This window comes from Kryptolebias marmoratus, linkage group LG1 (assembly GCF_001649575.2).
Source record: "Kryptolebias marmoratus isolate JLee-2015 linkage group LG1, ASM164957v2, whole genome shotgun sequence".
Lineage (NCBI taxonomy): Eukaryota > Metazoa > Chordata > Actinopteri > Cyprinodontiformes > Rivulidae > Kryptolebias > Kryptolebias marmoratus.
The window spans coordinates 7421342-7438198 of NC_051430.1; the positions used below are offsets into that span (position 1 = coordinate 7421342).

The 16857-nt window shown below is 38.0% G+C and overlaps 1 protein-coding gene across 4 annotated transcripts in view; it reads left to right on the forward strand.

Moving 5' to 3' along the window:
* The first annotated feature begins 3040 nt into the window (after window positions 1-3040).
* The window catches only part of LOC108235002 (citron Rho-interacting kinase), a 66648-nt gene continuing 52831 nt past the window's right edge, over window positions 3041-16857 (forward strand). For 3 of the 4 annotated variants that reach the window (XM_017414694.3, XM_017414696.3, XM_017414698.3), the window contains exons 1-4: window positions 3042-3501; window positions 9231-9333; window positions 11474-11617; window positions 11861-11980. In XM_017414694.3, coding sequence (XP_017270183.1) covers window positions 9325-9333; window positions 11474-11617; window positions 11861-11980 — 273 coding nt within the window. In that variant the 5' untranslated portion in view covers window positions 3042-3501; window positions 9231-9324. Of the gene's footprint in view, window positions 3502-9230; window positions 9334-11473; window positions 11618-11860; window positions 11981-16857 lie in introns of all 4 variants that reach the window. The other variant, XM_017414695.3, reaches the window with a different exon arrangement.

The window sequence follows — 16857 nt, forward strand, 5'->3', positions numbered from 1 at the left end:
GATACCTGAATGGCTGAAATCGCTTAAAAATTGCGGCCTGCGATAGATGCCGAAAAACGTACGGAATAGTTAAAGAATAATAAAGAGAAACAGGAAAACAATGGTGTGAATGCTTAAAAGCATTCACACAATAATAGATAATAAAGAGAAACAGGAAAACAATGGTGTGAATGCTTAAAAGCATTCACACAATAATTTCTATTTGTGTAATGGATGTGTAATGTTTGGTGGTTGTTAAGGTGACAAGCAGATAGCAGGTATGATCCTTAAGTGATTTATTAAAAAAACAAAAAACAAGCTGGTAGATATAACTAAAATGAATGAATGAATGAATGAATGAATGAATGAATGAATGAATGAATGAATGAAATGGATGGATGGGTGGATGGATATTTCAAAACATTTCAGAATGTAATAATTAAATGTGATATTTAAAACATATGTAGCATTAAGGGACCCTCTTTCTTTATGACTTCTGACCTAAATTTATCTTCCAGTAACTGTTCAGTGTAAAAGTTTATTATGTTATGACAGAGCCTTTGGTGTTGTATTGGATAAATGTTTACATTTAGTCTCTTTCATTGATAACATATTATGATTGAAAGGTCCCTGTAATGAACAAATTCAGCCCTCAGCTGGTGACATCTGAGAAACAATGAGGGTGAAAAAATCAAGTAATCTAAACATCATTGATTGATAAACTCAATATGGTGACGCCTTTTTAACAAGAGCTTAAACTAGTGTTGTAATTATGCACCCTTCTTTCATTATTTTCTCTTGCTACATGTTTCTTTACAAAATGCTGTTTAACAGGAAAAAATGTTTGTATGTTTATATGATTAAATTAGACTTAATGTATTTTAAAATACATTCTTTAAAACAAATAACAATTACATTTTTTCAAAAGCTTCTATAAAGCACTGTTCATATTATTAAATACACACTTAAACAATTTATTGCGTGAATAAAAAATGTATCGGTCATCTTCAGACAACTGTGATATTTTGTCAAATTATGTTTTTAAAAATGCTTTTGCTCCTTTTTGTAGCTGAAAAAAAGTCAGACAAGTCAGAATAATAAAAGATTACATTATGCTCCATTACTGTGATACAAAATGGGTGTAAAAGCAGAGAATGTGTGATCAGAACGCACTTCAAGCGAAAGCACTTTGCTTCAATGTTCTGGCATGGAGATAAAATCAAAGAACTTGAAAACAAGCCCTGTTTAATACAAATATTGTTACTCCTCTGACATCCCACTCATTTATATAAGATCTGCAGAATTTTACAAAAACACCTAAAAAGGATAAAAAGAAGAAAAAAACATGTAATCAACTAGATTTTCACAATCACATCACCTCACAGTTTCTGGATAACTGAGACAAGAGAAGAGATTCAATTAGAAAAGACTGACCTGAAAATACAAAGCAATTTAAAGGAAAGATGTGCAGAAATTGATCAGTCCTGTCAAGTTAAGTTAATTTATTTATAAAGCACATTTGAGAACAACAGGTTATAACCACAGTGCTGTACAATAAGGTAAAAACACAACAAAACAAGTTAAAAATAAATTCAGAAAATATTACACACACAAAAAAAGCCAGTGCCTTTCCCTAGCAGTCACTGTGCGAGAGGCGGGGTTAATCTGTCTATTAAACTTAAAATCCAAATCTAAACTTATCCCCAGATTTGTGAAGGACTGGTTAAGATACGATTCCAGAGAACCAAGGTTGGCAGGACCGTGGCTGAACACAACAAACTTAATTTTCTTTACATTAAAGTTTAAAAAGTTAAAGACCATCCAGGCCTTGATGTCATCATGACATTTGAATAGAGGAGCAAGAATTATTTAGCTTCAGAGGCAGGTAAATCTGGCAATCATCAGCATAGCAACGGAAGGTGATGCCATGTTTTATTCAAAATAGACCCAAAAGGGAGCAGGTGCAATGAAAACTGAGGAGGTCTGAGAATTGAGTCCTGAGGAACCCCACATGTGCTAAAGTAGACAGAAAATTTCCAATTTTAACACAGAACATTCTGTCACTGAAGTATTAACTGAATCAACCAAACTCTGCCCCTGAAATCCTAACCTAATGTTTTAAACAAGAAATGAGAATACTGTGGTCAAGAGTACGAGGTTTACAAAGCAGCCAGAATCATTTGCTAAAAGACAAACCCTTAACAAACCTGTTTCAGTGCTGTGTAAATGTTTAAAACTAGACTAGGAAACTTCCAAAATGCCATTTTTACTCAGCAAGGCATTTCATTGAATAAAAACTATCCTCCCCAAGATTTCTGAGAGAGAAAGATGTTTTGAGATTGGTCTAAAATTTGAATAGCCTGACGGACTCAGTTCAGGTTTTTTAATCAATGGATTTAATACTGCATGTTTAAAAACATCAGGGACCACACTGGAGGCAGGACTGCTGTTGGGGCTGGTGTTATAAAAAGGGAAATGACATGTTTACTTCAAAATATAAGTCTGTGATGACTCTCAGTGAATACCATATTAACACAATATCTGTAGGCTTGACTGAGTTGTAGTAATTTTTATGTTTGCTAAGGTGGATTAGCTGTGGTGGCCATCTTGCATTGGGTTTACTCCAGAGGTTTGTCGCAGATGTACATCCAATGGTTACTTTGAGAGTTTCAATAAAATCGGTCCAGTGGTCCATGAGATATTTTGCTAACAGACACAAACACAGACAGACATCATTCCTCCTCCACACACACTCACACACACGCACAGACCCACCCCCTGCAAGTGGAATATTTAAGTTTCCAATTCAGACATTTATTGGAGAAATTTGTTCTCATAGCCTGTTTTGGAATATTTGTTGAATTCGTCAGTTCAGTAAAAGTATAATATAAAACAGACCAGAGACTCTTTAAGCTATGTTGTTGTGTGTTGACTTGTAAAAGTTTTTTGTTGTAGCATCCTTTTTTCCTGTCAGACATTATAGCTGAATGCTGCTCCTGAGTGTGACTGTATTTAAAACATAATGTGCTGCACGGATTAGGTCTTCTCAGGAATCAGAAATGAACAGTGCCTTCTTGACTCTGGCTGCATACATTAGTGTGATTAGCTGCTGCAGTATAGGGAGAGAAAAACATTTTTTGGGGGGAGTGGTAAGGGTAGTGGGTGACAGAAATGAGAGAGGGAGAGCTTACAGTATGTGATCACTGTTCTGCTGCGTTACTCTACAATGCAATTCCCATCCCATCATCCTCTCCCTCCTTCATTCCTCTCTGTAAGCGGTAATCTCCGCTTACTCTCACTGCCTCACAGCTTTCCCAACCACCACAGCGCATCTCTCTCTCTCCTGTCGACTTTACTTTCCCCCCAGTCGAGGATGACATCCCTGAATCTGATGAAGCAGCGAAGCTCTCATTCTGGCTGGAGGCTTCCGAGGGAGACCCCACATGAGCGGGCACAGTGGACGAGGAGCTGCCGCGTCTGAGGGGCTTCATAGAAAACCTGTCAGCTTTGAGAAGTCTCCGGGTAAGTACCATTACTGCCTCTATCAGATATAAGCAAAGGGTTTTTAGATCTCCTACAGTGTGTCAGCATGTTTGGGCTAATACTTGATGAAATTTTTGCTTAAGCATGAGATGCAGTAAACTGAGGTGGGACTGAGCTTCTGCAGCAGCTGCATCTCATCTGTCAGGGCTGAGCACTATTCTTGGTCACGACTCTGAAATGCTGTGTCTACGTTTGCCCATCTCTCCTCATTGCTGCACTCACCAAAGCACACACTCCTACAGATGGCCATCGCTCCCTGGAGTGAGCCATCCATTATTTGTAAATGATCGTAAATGGGAGCCACACGGAGCTTTCACATCTCCCCAGAAATCTGTTTAATATTTACCAGGCTGAAGAAGTTCAGAGTCAAAGTTTATCTGAATGCCACACAGAGATGGTCTCTGCTGACTTTGAACATCCACTTGGTCAGGAGCTGAAGAAGTTGTGGTGGGGATTTAAGAGAGATAGTACTAAAATCCCAAAGTCAGTGAAGAAAAGGAATAACCAGATACAGAATGTGGTTGGGAAAAAAGTATTGCTATGGTAACAGGAAGCAAGGGTAGAGGAAAGGTGGAGGAAGCTCTGTTTTATTTTCTGGTATCTGTTCAGCTGGATTTACAGTAATGACAGGACTTTTTTAAGCAAATTAATAAAGGCCCAGCAATGCTTGAAGGAATGCTTATCACCCGTTGCCTTTCATACAAGAGTTTTAGACTAAGATCATATTGTGTTGAGAAATGAGTTATCGTATAACTATTTTGGTCAAACCTTGAAAGTAACATTAAGCTCAGTCTCATGTGATATTGTGATATCTTGCATGACTTTGCATGATCTGTTAGCACTTGGAGTATGTGTTGGGAATGAATGTCAGCTGCTACAACACCTAATTTCAACTCCATGTCTGTTAAACTGAGTGATTTAAAGATATTTTTGCTAAGGTGGATTACCTGTGGCCATCTTAGACAAAAGAGTCCAAAAGTTATTTAATTGTAGATGTTCAGCCAATAGTTTCATTGAAATCCATCCAGTGGTTGATAAAATATTTTGCTAACAAGCAAATACAGTTGACTTCAACAGTTAATGCCAAGGTTTTGAGTAAATATATTTTGTAATTTGTTGAGCTTAAAGTATGTGTTGAGGACAATGCTTAGCTACTACCACATTGAATTTTAGCTCAATATCTGTAAAATTTGCTGAATTATAGCCACTTTTGTGTTTTCTAAGGTCAGTAAGCTGTGGTGGCCATTTTCAAATTGGGTTGAGTCCAAAAGTTAATCAGTTGTAGATGTCAACCCAATAATTACTTCCTGAAATTGTAATTCAAATTTGTCCAATATTCATGAGATATTTTGTAAACAATATAGACAAACAAATGTGCACACACCCACAGACAGGCTAAAACATTATCACCCTTTCACCTTCCGGAGTGGACGATAATGATGCTTAATAATAGTGATGACAGAGACCATGTAAAGATTAGGATATAAGAGCTGAATACACAAATTTGATTATGTTATCTTAAATGTTTCATAGGTTGTTATAATCCATTTACTCTGTTTGATCTAAAGGGTTAAAGGTACCTCATGAAGTCTGTTTATGTTCAGTCTGCCTTGTGGTTGCAGTTCAAACTAATGTTAGATCGGTACGGGAGAAAGTAAAACACCTGAGAAAAGTCTGACAGGGCAGCCCAAACAAAGGCAGGAGTGTCAGTTCTTCTGTGAGTGGTAATGAGACAGATCTCCACTGCTGCACTGGGGCAAAGTGTCATTTTCCCAAAAGGCTTCTTTAGAAGCCCACACTGATCCTCTATCATCAGGGCTTGTGATATAATGATGGGCTGGATTTTTCAAGTGCTTTTCCAAGAGCTCAGCATACTTTTCTAGATTGTGATGATATTCACTCAACTCAACCATTGCAAATGAATAATACTTCAATGTCAGAGTGTTGAAGTGCCAGTGTGGAGCGCTGCTGAGCCCAGGGAAACATGAAAATGTTTGTTGTGCCACGTTGTTATGTAGGACAGGCCCAATGTAACGTGCCGTTGGAGAGTTCAGGAGAAATAACAAACAATTAGCAATTAAAGGCTAATTGATGCTTTAGCTGAGTGGGATGTCTGAGGTAATGTTACCTTTGTCTGACTGTTCATCTCTCCTTTAAAAGTGCAAATGCCAGCAGCATTCACTGAGTTTTACAGGGAGGATTTTTTTTATTATTATGAGCTTTCTGATCTGTCATGCAGGTTGCATAAAAATGAGCTTGAGTTAACCTTCGTTAGATGTTAGCATACAACTTTTGTGCTTGATCTGTTTGAGGCTGTTCAGATTTGTTCTTACAAATCTGTTTCAGGATATTTGACTGCAAGGGGTCACCTCTGTTCACACTTGGTGGTAAATTGTGTACCCCAAAAGGTTTTGCGATTGGACGCCATGTTACCTGAGTTACGTGACAGAGCAGGTCTGCTAGTGTTTCTGTAAAAATGCCAACACATTCAGACATCTGAACAATATTATTTTGACCACTGGAGTCACATTTTTGTTGTTATCTCTTGATACACTTAATTAACTAACAGACAATATAGGGGAAATAAAGTCACATATACAGGGACTAGACAGAGCTCCTCATCAGAGCAAAGACTAAAGATTTTAACCTGTAAAATTCCACAATGCTGTAAATTTAACATCCGCTTTGTTTATTAATATAATGCAACATAATGTTGCTCAGACTGTTATTCTGTGATTGAAACAGCACATTATAGCTTACAGTGACCATGGAGGGTCCAAAAACAATCAGAACAAGCATAAAACCAAAGAGAAATAATAATTTAGGAATTTTAGGATTGCTGTGTGTTTATCTTTTTACAGCTGGCAGCTGAGCAGTCTTTTTGTATTTTGTTACCTGGATATGTCTTTTCTGGAATCACGTCAGTTCAATAGGAGGTCTTACGGCTTGGTTCAGGACGGATTGTGTTCATACTACCAAACCTCTGAGAATAGACCTAGACCACCTCCAAATGTGGGGAAATGTTTTTGATGTGCATTGAAGAAGTTCAGACCTGTATTTACTGTTATCAAATAGCAAAAAAAAACTCTGCAAATGACAGGTCTGAACAATTTCTCTGAGCCAGGTTACTTAAGCTATTGTAGAAGACTGAGGCACTCAGTCTTTCTTGTATTTCTGTGCATGTCAGGAGTTTGTTGTTGTCATGACAATAGGCATAAAATACCTCTTATTATGTGTGGAGAAGAGGTTCTGAAAGATCACATTAGAGGGGAGTAAATGGAAAAGGACAGTGAGCTTGTTTTTAAAGAGGTATCTGTGCCACTACAGAGTTTCAACACGTCTGTGATTCACTTCTGCCCACAGCCCCATACAGTAGCATTGGTCCATGATCACCCAGACTGAATGTAGAGCAACACCATGACAAGGATGCAACCTCTCTCCACTCTCCTCCTCTTCAAGAACTCTGACTCACACAGCACAACACACATTATTCAACCCACGAAAAAAAGCTCCTCGACTAAGTTCAAACCCAGAGTTCTTCTGGAAGCGTTACTGTGCTGTTTTTGCTCTAATGAACAAGTCATAAAATCGTTCTGATTGCAGCGTTTGCACAGATAGTAGAACCAGGCTAGTTTGTTTGATCACTCTCTGGATTTATGTAATTTCAGTTCCATCAAAAAGAAAAGAGATTTTTTTGAGTATTAGTGATGAGCCTGATCAATGATCACACTGTCTTTCCGGTGGTTCTAATGAGCTTTTAAAAGTACAGTTATTAGTAATTGCTTTCAGGGAGTTGATTATCACAGTGGATGAGCCCAGCTGCAAAGTCTGTTAGCGCAGCTCATTATGGGCAGTCAGCTAGCACTTGAATCTGGGAGGAACACAGCCAAATCTGTTTGCCATCTGGTGCCTCATGCTCGAATGGCGCCCCATAACCACCAACTTTACCACTGGAAGCTACTGAGGAAGTTCTCAACATTGTTAAAATTAAACGACACTGAATCATGCAGTGTCGTCAGCCTTTCAGCACTTAAAGATGTATGAGATTCATTGCAGTGGTTTAGACCCCTGAGAGCTGCAAGCAGACAGAAAGTAGGGCTAAAAATGTTTTGACTAATGAAACTAGCGTTACAAGATAAAATGTGTATCAAACGTCACTTTGCACGCCAAAGTTTTGGTAGCAACACATAATTCAGCATGGCGCTTACTGGGTACATACTTGGTATCTGTCTGGTATGTATGTAACTGGCACATACATACCAGTAAGTATTGGGTATATACCTTTTAGCTGCTAGGTACCTGCCACATCCACGGTAAGTACCAGTGTTGCTACCAAAGTTTTAAATAAAGATCTTGTGCAATCTGTTAGCCCTTGACATATGTGTTGAGGATGACTCTCAGCTACTACTGTGTCAAGTTTTAGCTCAGTGTCTGTAAAGTTAACTAGGTTATAGCCATTTCTGTTACAATCTGTAGCAGCCATCTTGAATCCAGTTGACTGTAAAAGTTACCAAGTTGTAGATGTCCATCCAATGAATTTTATTAAGAGTTCACACACAGAAACACATAGACACAGGCAAACGCATAGTTGCCTGCTTTTCATGGCAGGGGATGATATTTACCTGGGTACCAAAGGGTAGAAAGTGGAAACTGACATTTTGTCTAAAGTAGACAGCAGGAATTTGAGCCACTCACGTCTTGTTCCTACAGAAGATCAGCAGGAGCATGAGAAAGCTCACCTTGGCTAACGCTTTGCTCGTGCTCTGTCACTTATCACAAGCCACCTGCTCCACCATCATGTCCTGCCAATGAAAGTGGAACTCCAGGCAGCATTGTGATGCAGCCTGAGCACATGCTGCGCAACATGTTGTGCTGCTGAACATCTCAACTCCTCGTGCCCTAAAAGCATAATGATCTCATCAGTCACATTTCTGGGCAAATGTTAGTAAACATCACAGCCATCTCTTACTGCATGCGATAATCTTCCGGCTCCCAGTAGGAACAGAGCATCATTGCCATCAGAGCCCAGTGAAAAAGTGATGCACACAAAAACTAACCTTTTTTTTTTTTTTGTGAATCCAGTCTTGCCACAGTAAAAGCACGTAGCTGAGCCTGAGCTGAGCGTGTAACTGTAAGCAGGAGTGGGAGGGGAGCCTGTGCTTTTAATAGACCTTCTCTCTGTCGCTCATTCTTCTGCCTGCTACTTGATCACAAAAGCTGCCAAATATATCCAGCGGTGGTAAAAGAAGCTGTGGTGTGAACACGAGGAGGCTATTCATAGTCTCTGATGAGATAGAAAATGATCACGTTTGAGAGAACAATATGGATCTTGACTCTTTCATGGCTTAATATCAAGTCTGTCCACAATGTATCGTGTCTGCTTGGCGTCGGCATGGTGGTGTCAAATGTTATTTTGATTGAAGAGTCACTTTTCTGAAATGATATGTAAGAAGGTTGTTATGTGAAACTCTTCAAATTGTTTGCTCTTCATGTGATTAAAGCTAATGCTACATTTGGATTCTGTGTTTGCTTTATCAATCCAAAAACATCAAATGTTTTACATAAAAATGTCCAAAAATAGGAATAAGTGGTTTACTCAAGAGCACTGAGTCAGCTCTTCAGTTGTCAAGAGAGGCTTAGCAGAAAGACTGTTCTTTGTCCTGTGTTTCTCCTTTCTACCATTTCTTTTCTCCTTCCTATCCTTACAGACTGGTGAATACATCCATCAACTCTAAAGAGAAATACCTCTTTTCGGACCACCCTAATCACGATCAAACAGAACTGTCGAGAATCACCGGACAAATGTCACAGGTATTACTCGTCCAATGATAAGAATTTGGCTTGAGATCAGCTGTTTGTTTTTTAGTTTGACCTTTTGAGTTTTGTCTGAGCTGTTGTGTTTTTTTATCTTTGTCTATAACTTATTCTCAAACTCTTTGTGAGGTACTGTTTGTAAGGAATGTATGGATTTAGTTTTTATTTTGTCAGAACCAAAACTCCGTATGTGGAAACGGAAGAGTTACAAGAAGAGATAACATGACTTTTTCCAAACACTGAAGAACTTGTGAAAGTAGTATGTTAATGAAAGTAGCAGTGCTTGAAGAAATGCTTATCACCCGCCATCTTGCATGCCATAGTTTTACAGAAAGAGCTCACATCAGAATATGTGTTGTGGAATACTACCAGCTACTACCAAACTAAATTTTAGCTCAACGTCTTTAAAAATGACTGAGTTATAGCTATTTTGTGCTTTCTAATGTTGATCAACTGTGACAGCCATCTTGAATCAGGTTGGCTCCAGAAGTTAATCAGCTGGAGATGTACATCTAATTATTACTTTCCAAGAGTTTCAATAAAATCGTCCAATTGGTTCATGGGATATTTTGCTAACAGACACAGGCAAATGCACATTTGCTCACCTCTCATGGTGGCAGGTGATAATTGTATTTAAAACAGCACATATATGTGGCAGACATGGTCCCATTCAGTTTGCTTCTTGTTATATATATATATATATATATATATAAATATAAATATGTATATGTAATTGTAAATTTCATTTCTTTATTTTATTTACAAAAACACCTAGTTTGACTACTCCAACATAATTGCAAGAATAGTCAGTAATGCTATTCAGGATTTAATTTTAGCAATGAATGAAAATGTACTGAGGCTACATGCAGTTTCTCTCATCAACCCAGTCACCCAACCTTGTAATACTGAGGCTATTTAAGCTCTCTCTCTTCAAATGGTTTTAAAGGAGGTTTTTTTGTTTGTTTTGAAACGTGTGTTGTGCTCATTTACAGGACTTGTTTCCATCACAGTCATAACCCTTGTGTTTTTGTGTGTGTAACTGTGAGCTGGTCGTACCATACTGTACGTTAAGTACTGTGATTATCTGTGACTGCCACGAACCCTGCTGTTCCTCTGGTCCCCAATGCTCCTCAGGTCATGTAATGCTACAAGAGAAAATCTCTCAATATAACCACTGACATATGTCATAAAACAAACACACACACACAGACATGCTCCCTCGAGCCCACAGATTACAAAAAGACATCCAGTTGTATTCCAACAGTGGAGCTGCGGAGATTTCAAACCTTTGTGTTTTGATATTGCAGTTCAGTGAAATTTACAGTTAGTCTCAGGAAATTCAATTGAAGGCAGCTGGACTTCTTTTCTTGCTTGATAAAGACACTTTGCTTTGCATTCAGGGAGGTTTTTTTTTTCATTTAAAATAACAAATGTGGAATTACAAGCTTTTAAATTGTACCAAGCTGCTCCCTACAGACCTTAACAACATGGGGGGAAGGGAGAGTGATTTGTGTGCGAGTTCAGCTCACACACACACACACACACAAGCAGCTCATTACAGTTTAAAAGCTTGAAACTCCACATTTTTCAGCTTGAATGGAGAATGTTCCTCAGAAGTGAAAAGTCTTTAAAAATGAAAAAGACATCCAGTTGCCTTTGGCCTGATTGACTGAGACACTTCACCGGTGTTTAATGTTACTCACTAATTTTCTCAATATTTTATGAACTACTGGATGTATTTTAAAGAAACTCACCAGTAGGTGAGAAAAGATCCTGTGAGATTTTTGCCTAAAACTTTGGCATTAACTGTTAGCGTCAATACTGTCTGTCTGTTAGCAAAATATCTCATGGATCACTGGATGGGTTTTATTGGAAGTCTCAGAAAGTAATCATTGGTTTCAAATTCCTATTAGCAAACATAAAAATGGATATAAATCAGCCAATTTTACAGATATTGTGTTTAAATTTGGTGTGGTAGTAGCTGACCATCCCCAACTCATACTCCAAGTGCTAACAGATCACACAAGGTGTTATGCATTACCTCAAGAAATGCTAGTTTTACCAGAGACTGATTATATATATATATAATTTTTATTTTGGTGGGGCTGTTTTATCCACGCTGTGTTCTTTTTCCCAGGTTGAGCAGGAGATCTCATTGGTCCAAAGCAAGATGTCCGACCTCGAGTCGGTGCTGCAGCAGAAAGACATCGAGTTGAAGGCCTCAGAGACTCAGAGGACAATCTTGGAGCAGGACCTGGCAACGTACATCACAGAATGCAGTGTAAGTTGCCTCACAGTTAAAAAGAAGACACCATAGATGACGTTAATTGTTCCCAATATGCATGTGTAACACTGGAGGAGAAAACATTAGAAGAACTCTGTGGAATACTGTTCAGTAGATATAAAATGACCACAAAGTGGTTTTGTTTAGTAATGTATACATTATAACTGCACGTTTCATGGTTTGCACACTGATTTGCGTTGTCCCGTGTGCGCCAAACAAACGCGCCTGTCTTGGTTTCAGAGTCTTAAGCGCAGTTTAGAGCAAGCACGTATGGAAGTGACACAGGAGGACGATAAAGCGCTGCAGCTCCTCCATGACATCCGGGAGCAAAGCAACAAACTTCAGGAGATCAAAGACCAGGTAGGACAGCATCCCTGTCACCATTTACAGGCAGGTCGGGTGCTTGAAATGAGTACTCTTTACTCCTGATCTTACATATTTAAAAGTAAATACCTGGCAAAGCGAATTAACGTAGAGCAGCAAAGACTGGGACCATTCCAGATTTCCTCCAAGTTTGGCTAATTTAAGTAAACTCTTGAAAAGTAACCAAGCACAGAATGAAAAGTAAAACCTCTTTTTATTGGCTGATTCTTTCTAAGTTGTTGCACAGTACTCATTCACCTCATGAACTGAAATTTGAAGTCAAAAAAGTTATGTACAGCACAAAGCAGAAATGGCTGAAGATGTGTCTTTTCAAAAAGAAGCACATTAGGAATATCTCATCATGGCAGTCAGATGGAGCAGGTCAAGTCACTAAGGTTGAGTGTGTGGGATGTGAGTGTTAATTAGACGTGTACAGGATGTTGGTACCCCTCACTTTGTGCAGGGCTGCAGTCAGTATAACATGAGACACATTAGACATGTGCTGCAAGGCCTCCTTATGTAAATACTTGTTATCACAGTTATTTTTATATCTTAAGCATCATTAAGGTTCCTTAATTGTCCCAGTTTTGTTTTTTAACTGGAAACAAAAGCTAAGCATCCTATTTTTATTGTAAGTCGGTCATATATTTTCTGTGAAGTACACCATAATTCCGTGTGAATCTCTCTGGAGTCAGTGTATGTCTTTATATAGACACCTTTAATTGCTGACACCGAATGTGAACGAGTGTGAGGCATGTATGACTGTTTGTGTGAGCCCAAGCGAGGCAGCTGTCATGTTGTGCAACCTCAGCTGATTCAAAACTGGTAATTTAATAAAGAGCTTGGAAAAAAAAAATCATCTCGCTGTTATTATATAATAATAAAAAAAAGGTAATATAAAAGCAACCTGTTTTTCTCAGCCTACACTGGTGCTCGTTTCTAAGCTCTGAATACATTGTGCGCTGGTTGCCATGGTGATGAGAGCCATATACCTAGAGAGTGGAGAGTGCTGATGCAGTGGGCAGGCTGTGTTGATGCGGCGCTGGGGCCTCTGCTCTTACTGTTTGAGAAACTGCTTTTTTTTCTGACCGTCATTTCATGTATCATCTCTACAAAAATAGTAATTTGTAAAAAGAGGGCTACACTGTTCCCCATGTTAGTGAGTCCTTGTGACAATTTTAAGTGTCTTTTTTAGTTTTACTCTGAATATTACTTACGTTTTGAAAGCGAAAACTGGAAGTACCTAACAACTTTGTGATTTAGAATGAACTTTTACACAATTAGATGTATTAAACCTTAGAGCTGCTGCTGTGAAAACAGACTTATTCACACTTTACTTTGACAATATGTCACCTAAATTTAGTCACATCTTTTATTATTGTTATGCTGATGATTTTCAGCATAACAATAATAACATCTGGAGAACATAAAGTGTTTCTCCTGAAAAATAATAAAAAATTGCTCCTGCCAACATGTCCAAAGATCTTTTTTTAATTGTCCGGAGCATAATCAATCATGAGCGCTATAGTTGGAGGTTTCTCTGTTAAATCTACAGGGCAGCACTTACAGTCTCAGAAAGTCATGGACAGACAGGTTTTTCATTGACAACCGGAGGACCCAGAGCTCAGCTTTTTGTCTTGAATCTGAGGAATCAATGAAATGAGATAAAAAGAAGAAGTTAGGGCGAGCTGGGTGATGTGCTCTTGGTGTGATTTGGGCTCATTGTGAAGTTGGTAGACTTGATATGTTCTGTTTAAACATGTTCAATGACAACAGAAGTGGGTTCATTATATGTGTAGACATTTTGGAGTCCCATCAAAATTCTGGAGGGGAAACAGGCCTGCAGCAATTTCGATTTTTTTTTAACAAAGAACACCAGGTAATCAAATTTTATTTTAAAAACAGCTGGGTTTGGCCACTAAACAGATTTTGAAGACCTCTGCTCTTCCAACCAAATCCAACTGCCCCGCAGATTTCAGCATTTTTATTAGACCATTATTTTAGTAGCAATGAATTAATTTAGTGAATTCTCATATAAGCCAAATGTCCTAGCTTATGTTTTTAAAGAGTTATAGTAAGTTTTCTGTTTTTCAGGAGTTATCCCAAAACTTGAGCAACACACTGAACAGCCACAACATTATGACCATGAAATGTGAAATTAAACTATTATCGCACCACAGTGGCTCCTGGTTGTGGGCAGGACATACAGTCATGGGAGAAAAAAGTCCACCCTCTTTCAGTTTGAGAGCTTTATGTATCAGAACTTTGAGAATAAAAACACAACAGGATCAGCCAGATCATGATTTATTAGCAAAATCAAAAAACAAAGCCAAAATGAAAAAGCTATATGGAAAACTATGTCCACCCTTGCTGCTTCCACAGGATCAGTCAGGTGCTGCTGATGTATTGATGAACTGATCATCATCACTGTGATCACCTCTATAAAAGCAGGAGTTTTATCACTTTGCTGCTCTGGAGCTTACAGGTGTGTGTTAACACAATGACAAGACAGAAAGTCATCAGCAATGGCCTTAGAGAACGTCCACAAGTCATCCATTTAAACCAGGCGTTTTAGGAAGAACACATCTAAAACATGCAGGAGAGAGGCCCCCTGAGGAACGGAGTTTGATACATATGCTATAGAGACTTAAAACCACTACAGAGGTTCTACATGTTGTTGGAACCTGAGGTGGACTAAGATTTTCATACACAGCTTTACATTTTGGCTTATTTTTTAATCATTGTGAAATATGTTGTGTTTTTGCACACTTGAAGTTAGATTTGAATCATTTTAAAACCTGTTAAAGACTATGTTGTTACATCCTGATACAGAAACCCAAGAATTGAAAGAGACTGGATTTTTTCCCCCATGATTGTACTGCATCTGATTATTATGTCCTTGAAGATGATATGTTAGAAGAAGAAAAATGGACAAGTGTAATTTTGGCAAAATGACAAACTGTGATGATTAGACAGTTCATGCCTTGACAGTATAAATGCTAGCTTCTTAATTTTATGTGGGTGGGCGTAATCGTTATTGTTAATCAGTGAATGATAAATCAGTTATCCAGATCTGGTATTTTCACTTAAGAAACTTCAGTCAAACTGCAAATCTTCTCATCAAAGCAACTAAAGCAAGCTATCAGTGGTTTGATCTTTTCTTGTAGATTTAAGAATTAAATCACTGTTATAAAATTTTGACTTTTGTCATGTTTTACCAGATTTTGTAACCAAACAGATTTTGTAAATGAAGCTGCATTGCATGTTTTTATTATGGCCTTAAACGCGCCACTTTGATGCAGAAAACAACTTTATTATCAGCAACACAACAGAGAGACTATTTGGTGACAAAGGTTCCCACTCCGATATGCTTGTTGGCTCTGTCACAGTGCACAGCTTGTATAAAACGCAGAAACCAGCAAACATTAGATTTAACATTAGTTTAGAGGCTTATTACATGCCTGGAATAGTTAGTATATTAATATCTTTCAGTCTTCATTTCAGAAAACATCTAAGGCTCTGTATTTCCTGACATAAAGACACTGAAAAAACATTTAAAAACACGTACATTTAAGTCACCACTTTTTTTCTTCTTTCATTAAAAATTGACACAACCATACATCAAAATACTTTGCAAAGTCAACAACATCTCTCAGCTCTACAGAACAAGACCTAGTTGTGCTTTATTTAATCTATTAGGATTGATGTGACCCAGTTTATGTTAATCTGATTGATAGGCTGAACTATGTCAGCTAATTCTGTTCAGTGTCAAATTATTTTATGACCCAACTTCTCTCCACACCTTTTTATTGTGGCTTTGGTTCAAAAATTTGTTCTTTTAGTCTTGTTTTCATTCTGTTGTTGTTAACTGAACTGTAAATTTAAGGTTTTGGTTGTTCAGCTTTTTTCACTTGATCACACAAATCAGTTTTTTAAAAACAAATCTTTATAAGTGTAAGATTGCATTTTCTGTTAAACATCAGTATAGATGCTGAGAGCTGGATGAAGTTGCTAAAAACCTGCTGAAGTATTGGAAAAAGATGAAGAGTAGAAATTTTAGAATAATTCATTAGTTTAAATTTTAGTTGAAGATTTTTGCAGACAAAACCAAGCAGAGCATAAGTCCAAATTGCTGATAAATGCAAGAAACTGTAAGCCTAAAATAGTTTTTATTTCATTTCAATTCAAATCATTCTTCTAGCGTTCAGTTCAAAACAGATCGAGATTTAATTAATATAATTACAGTCACTTCAGTTTAATTATAACACAATATAAACACAGATAGTACATTACAAAATACCAGTTATTAAAAAAAATGTTCTAAGGAAGTCAGCAGATTGTGTTGAGTATTATGATCTATGGTGAACCCTTAGCATCATGTTTTAAACAAACAAAATGTAACCCTAATTTCACAATCATTTGAAATGAAGGATTTTGTTTTGTTGGTCTAAGCCAGGGGTGGGCAATCCTGGTGCCTGATTCAGTGGTTAAATTACCTCTTCATGTTCTGCAGAAGCCTGTTAATCACCCATTGATTCAAATCAGGTGTGTTGGAGCAGAGGAGCAAGTAAAACATGCAGGATAGTGGCCCTCGAGGACCAGGGATAGACACCCCTAGTCTAAGCAGTAGCATCTACAAGTGAAATTTGACTTGTAGACTTGTAAATTTGACGTTTAACTTTATTTTACTAGCCTAATAGTCCTGTCATTGTGAGGATCTGGGTTTTGGTTCCGCCCTCTGGGCGGCGCCACTAATTATTGTTCCACAGGTGTTCCTCATACCACTGATGAGACCAGCCAGGATTTAAGCAGCAGGCGGTGATCAGACCTTCGCTGGAGCATCGAACCTACTGGGTTAGATTCTCCGCCTCAGC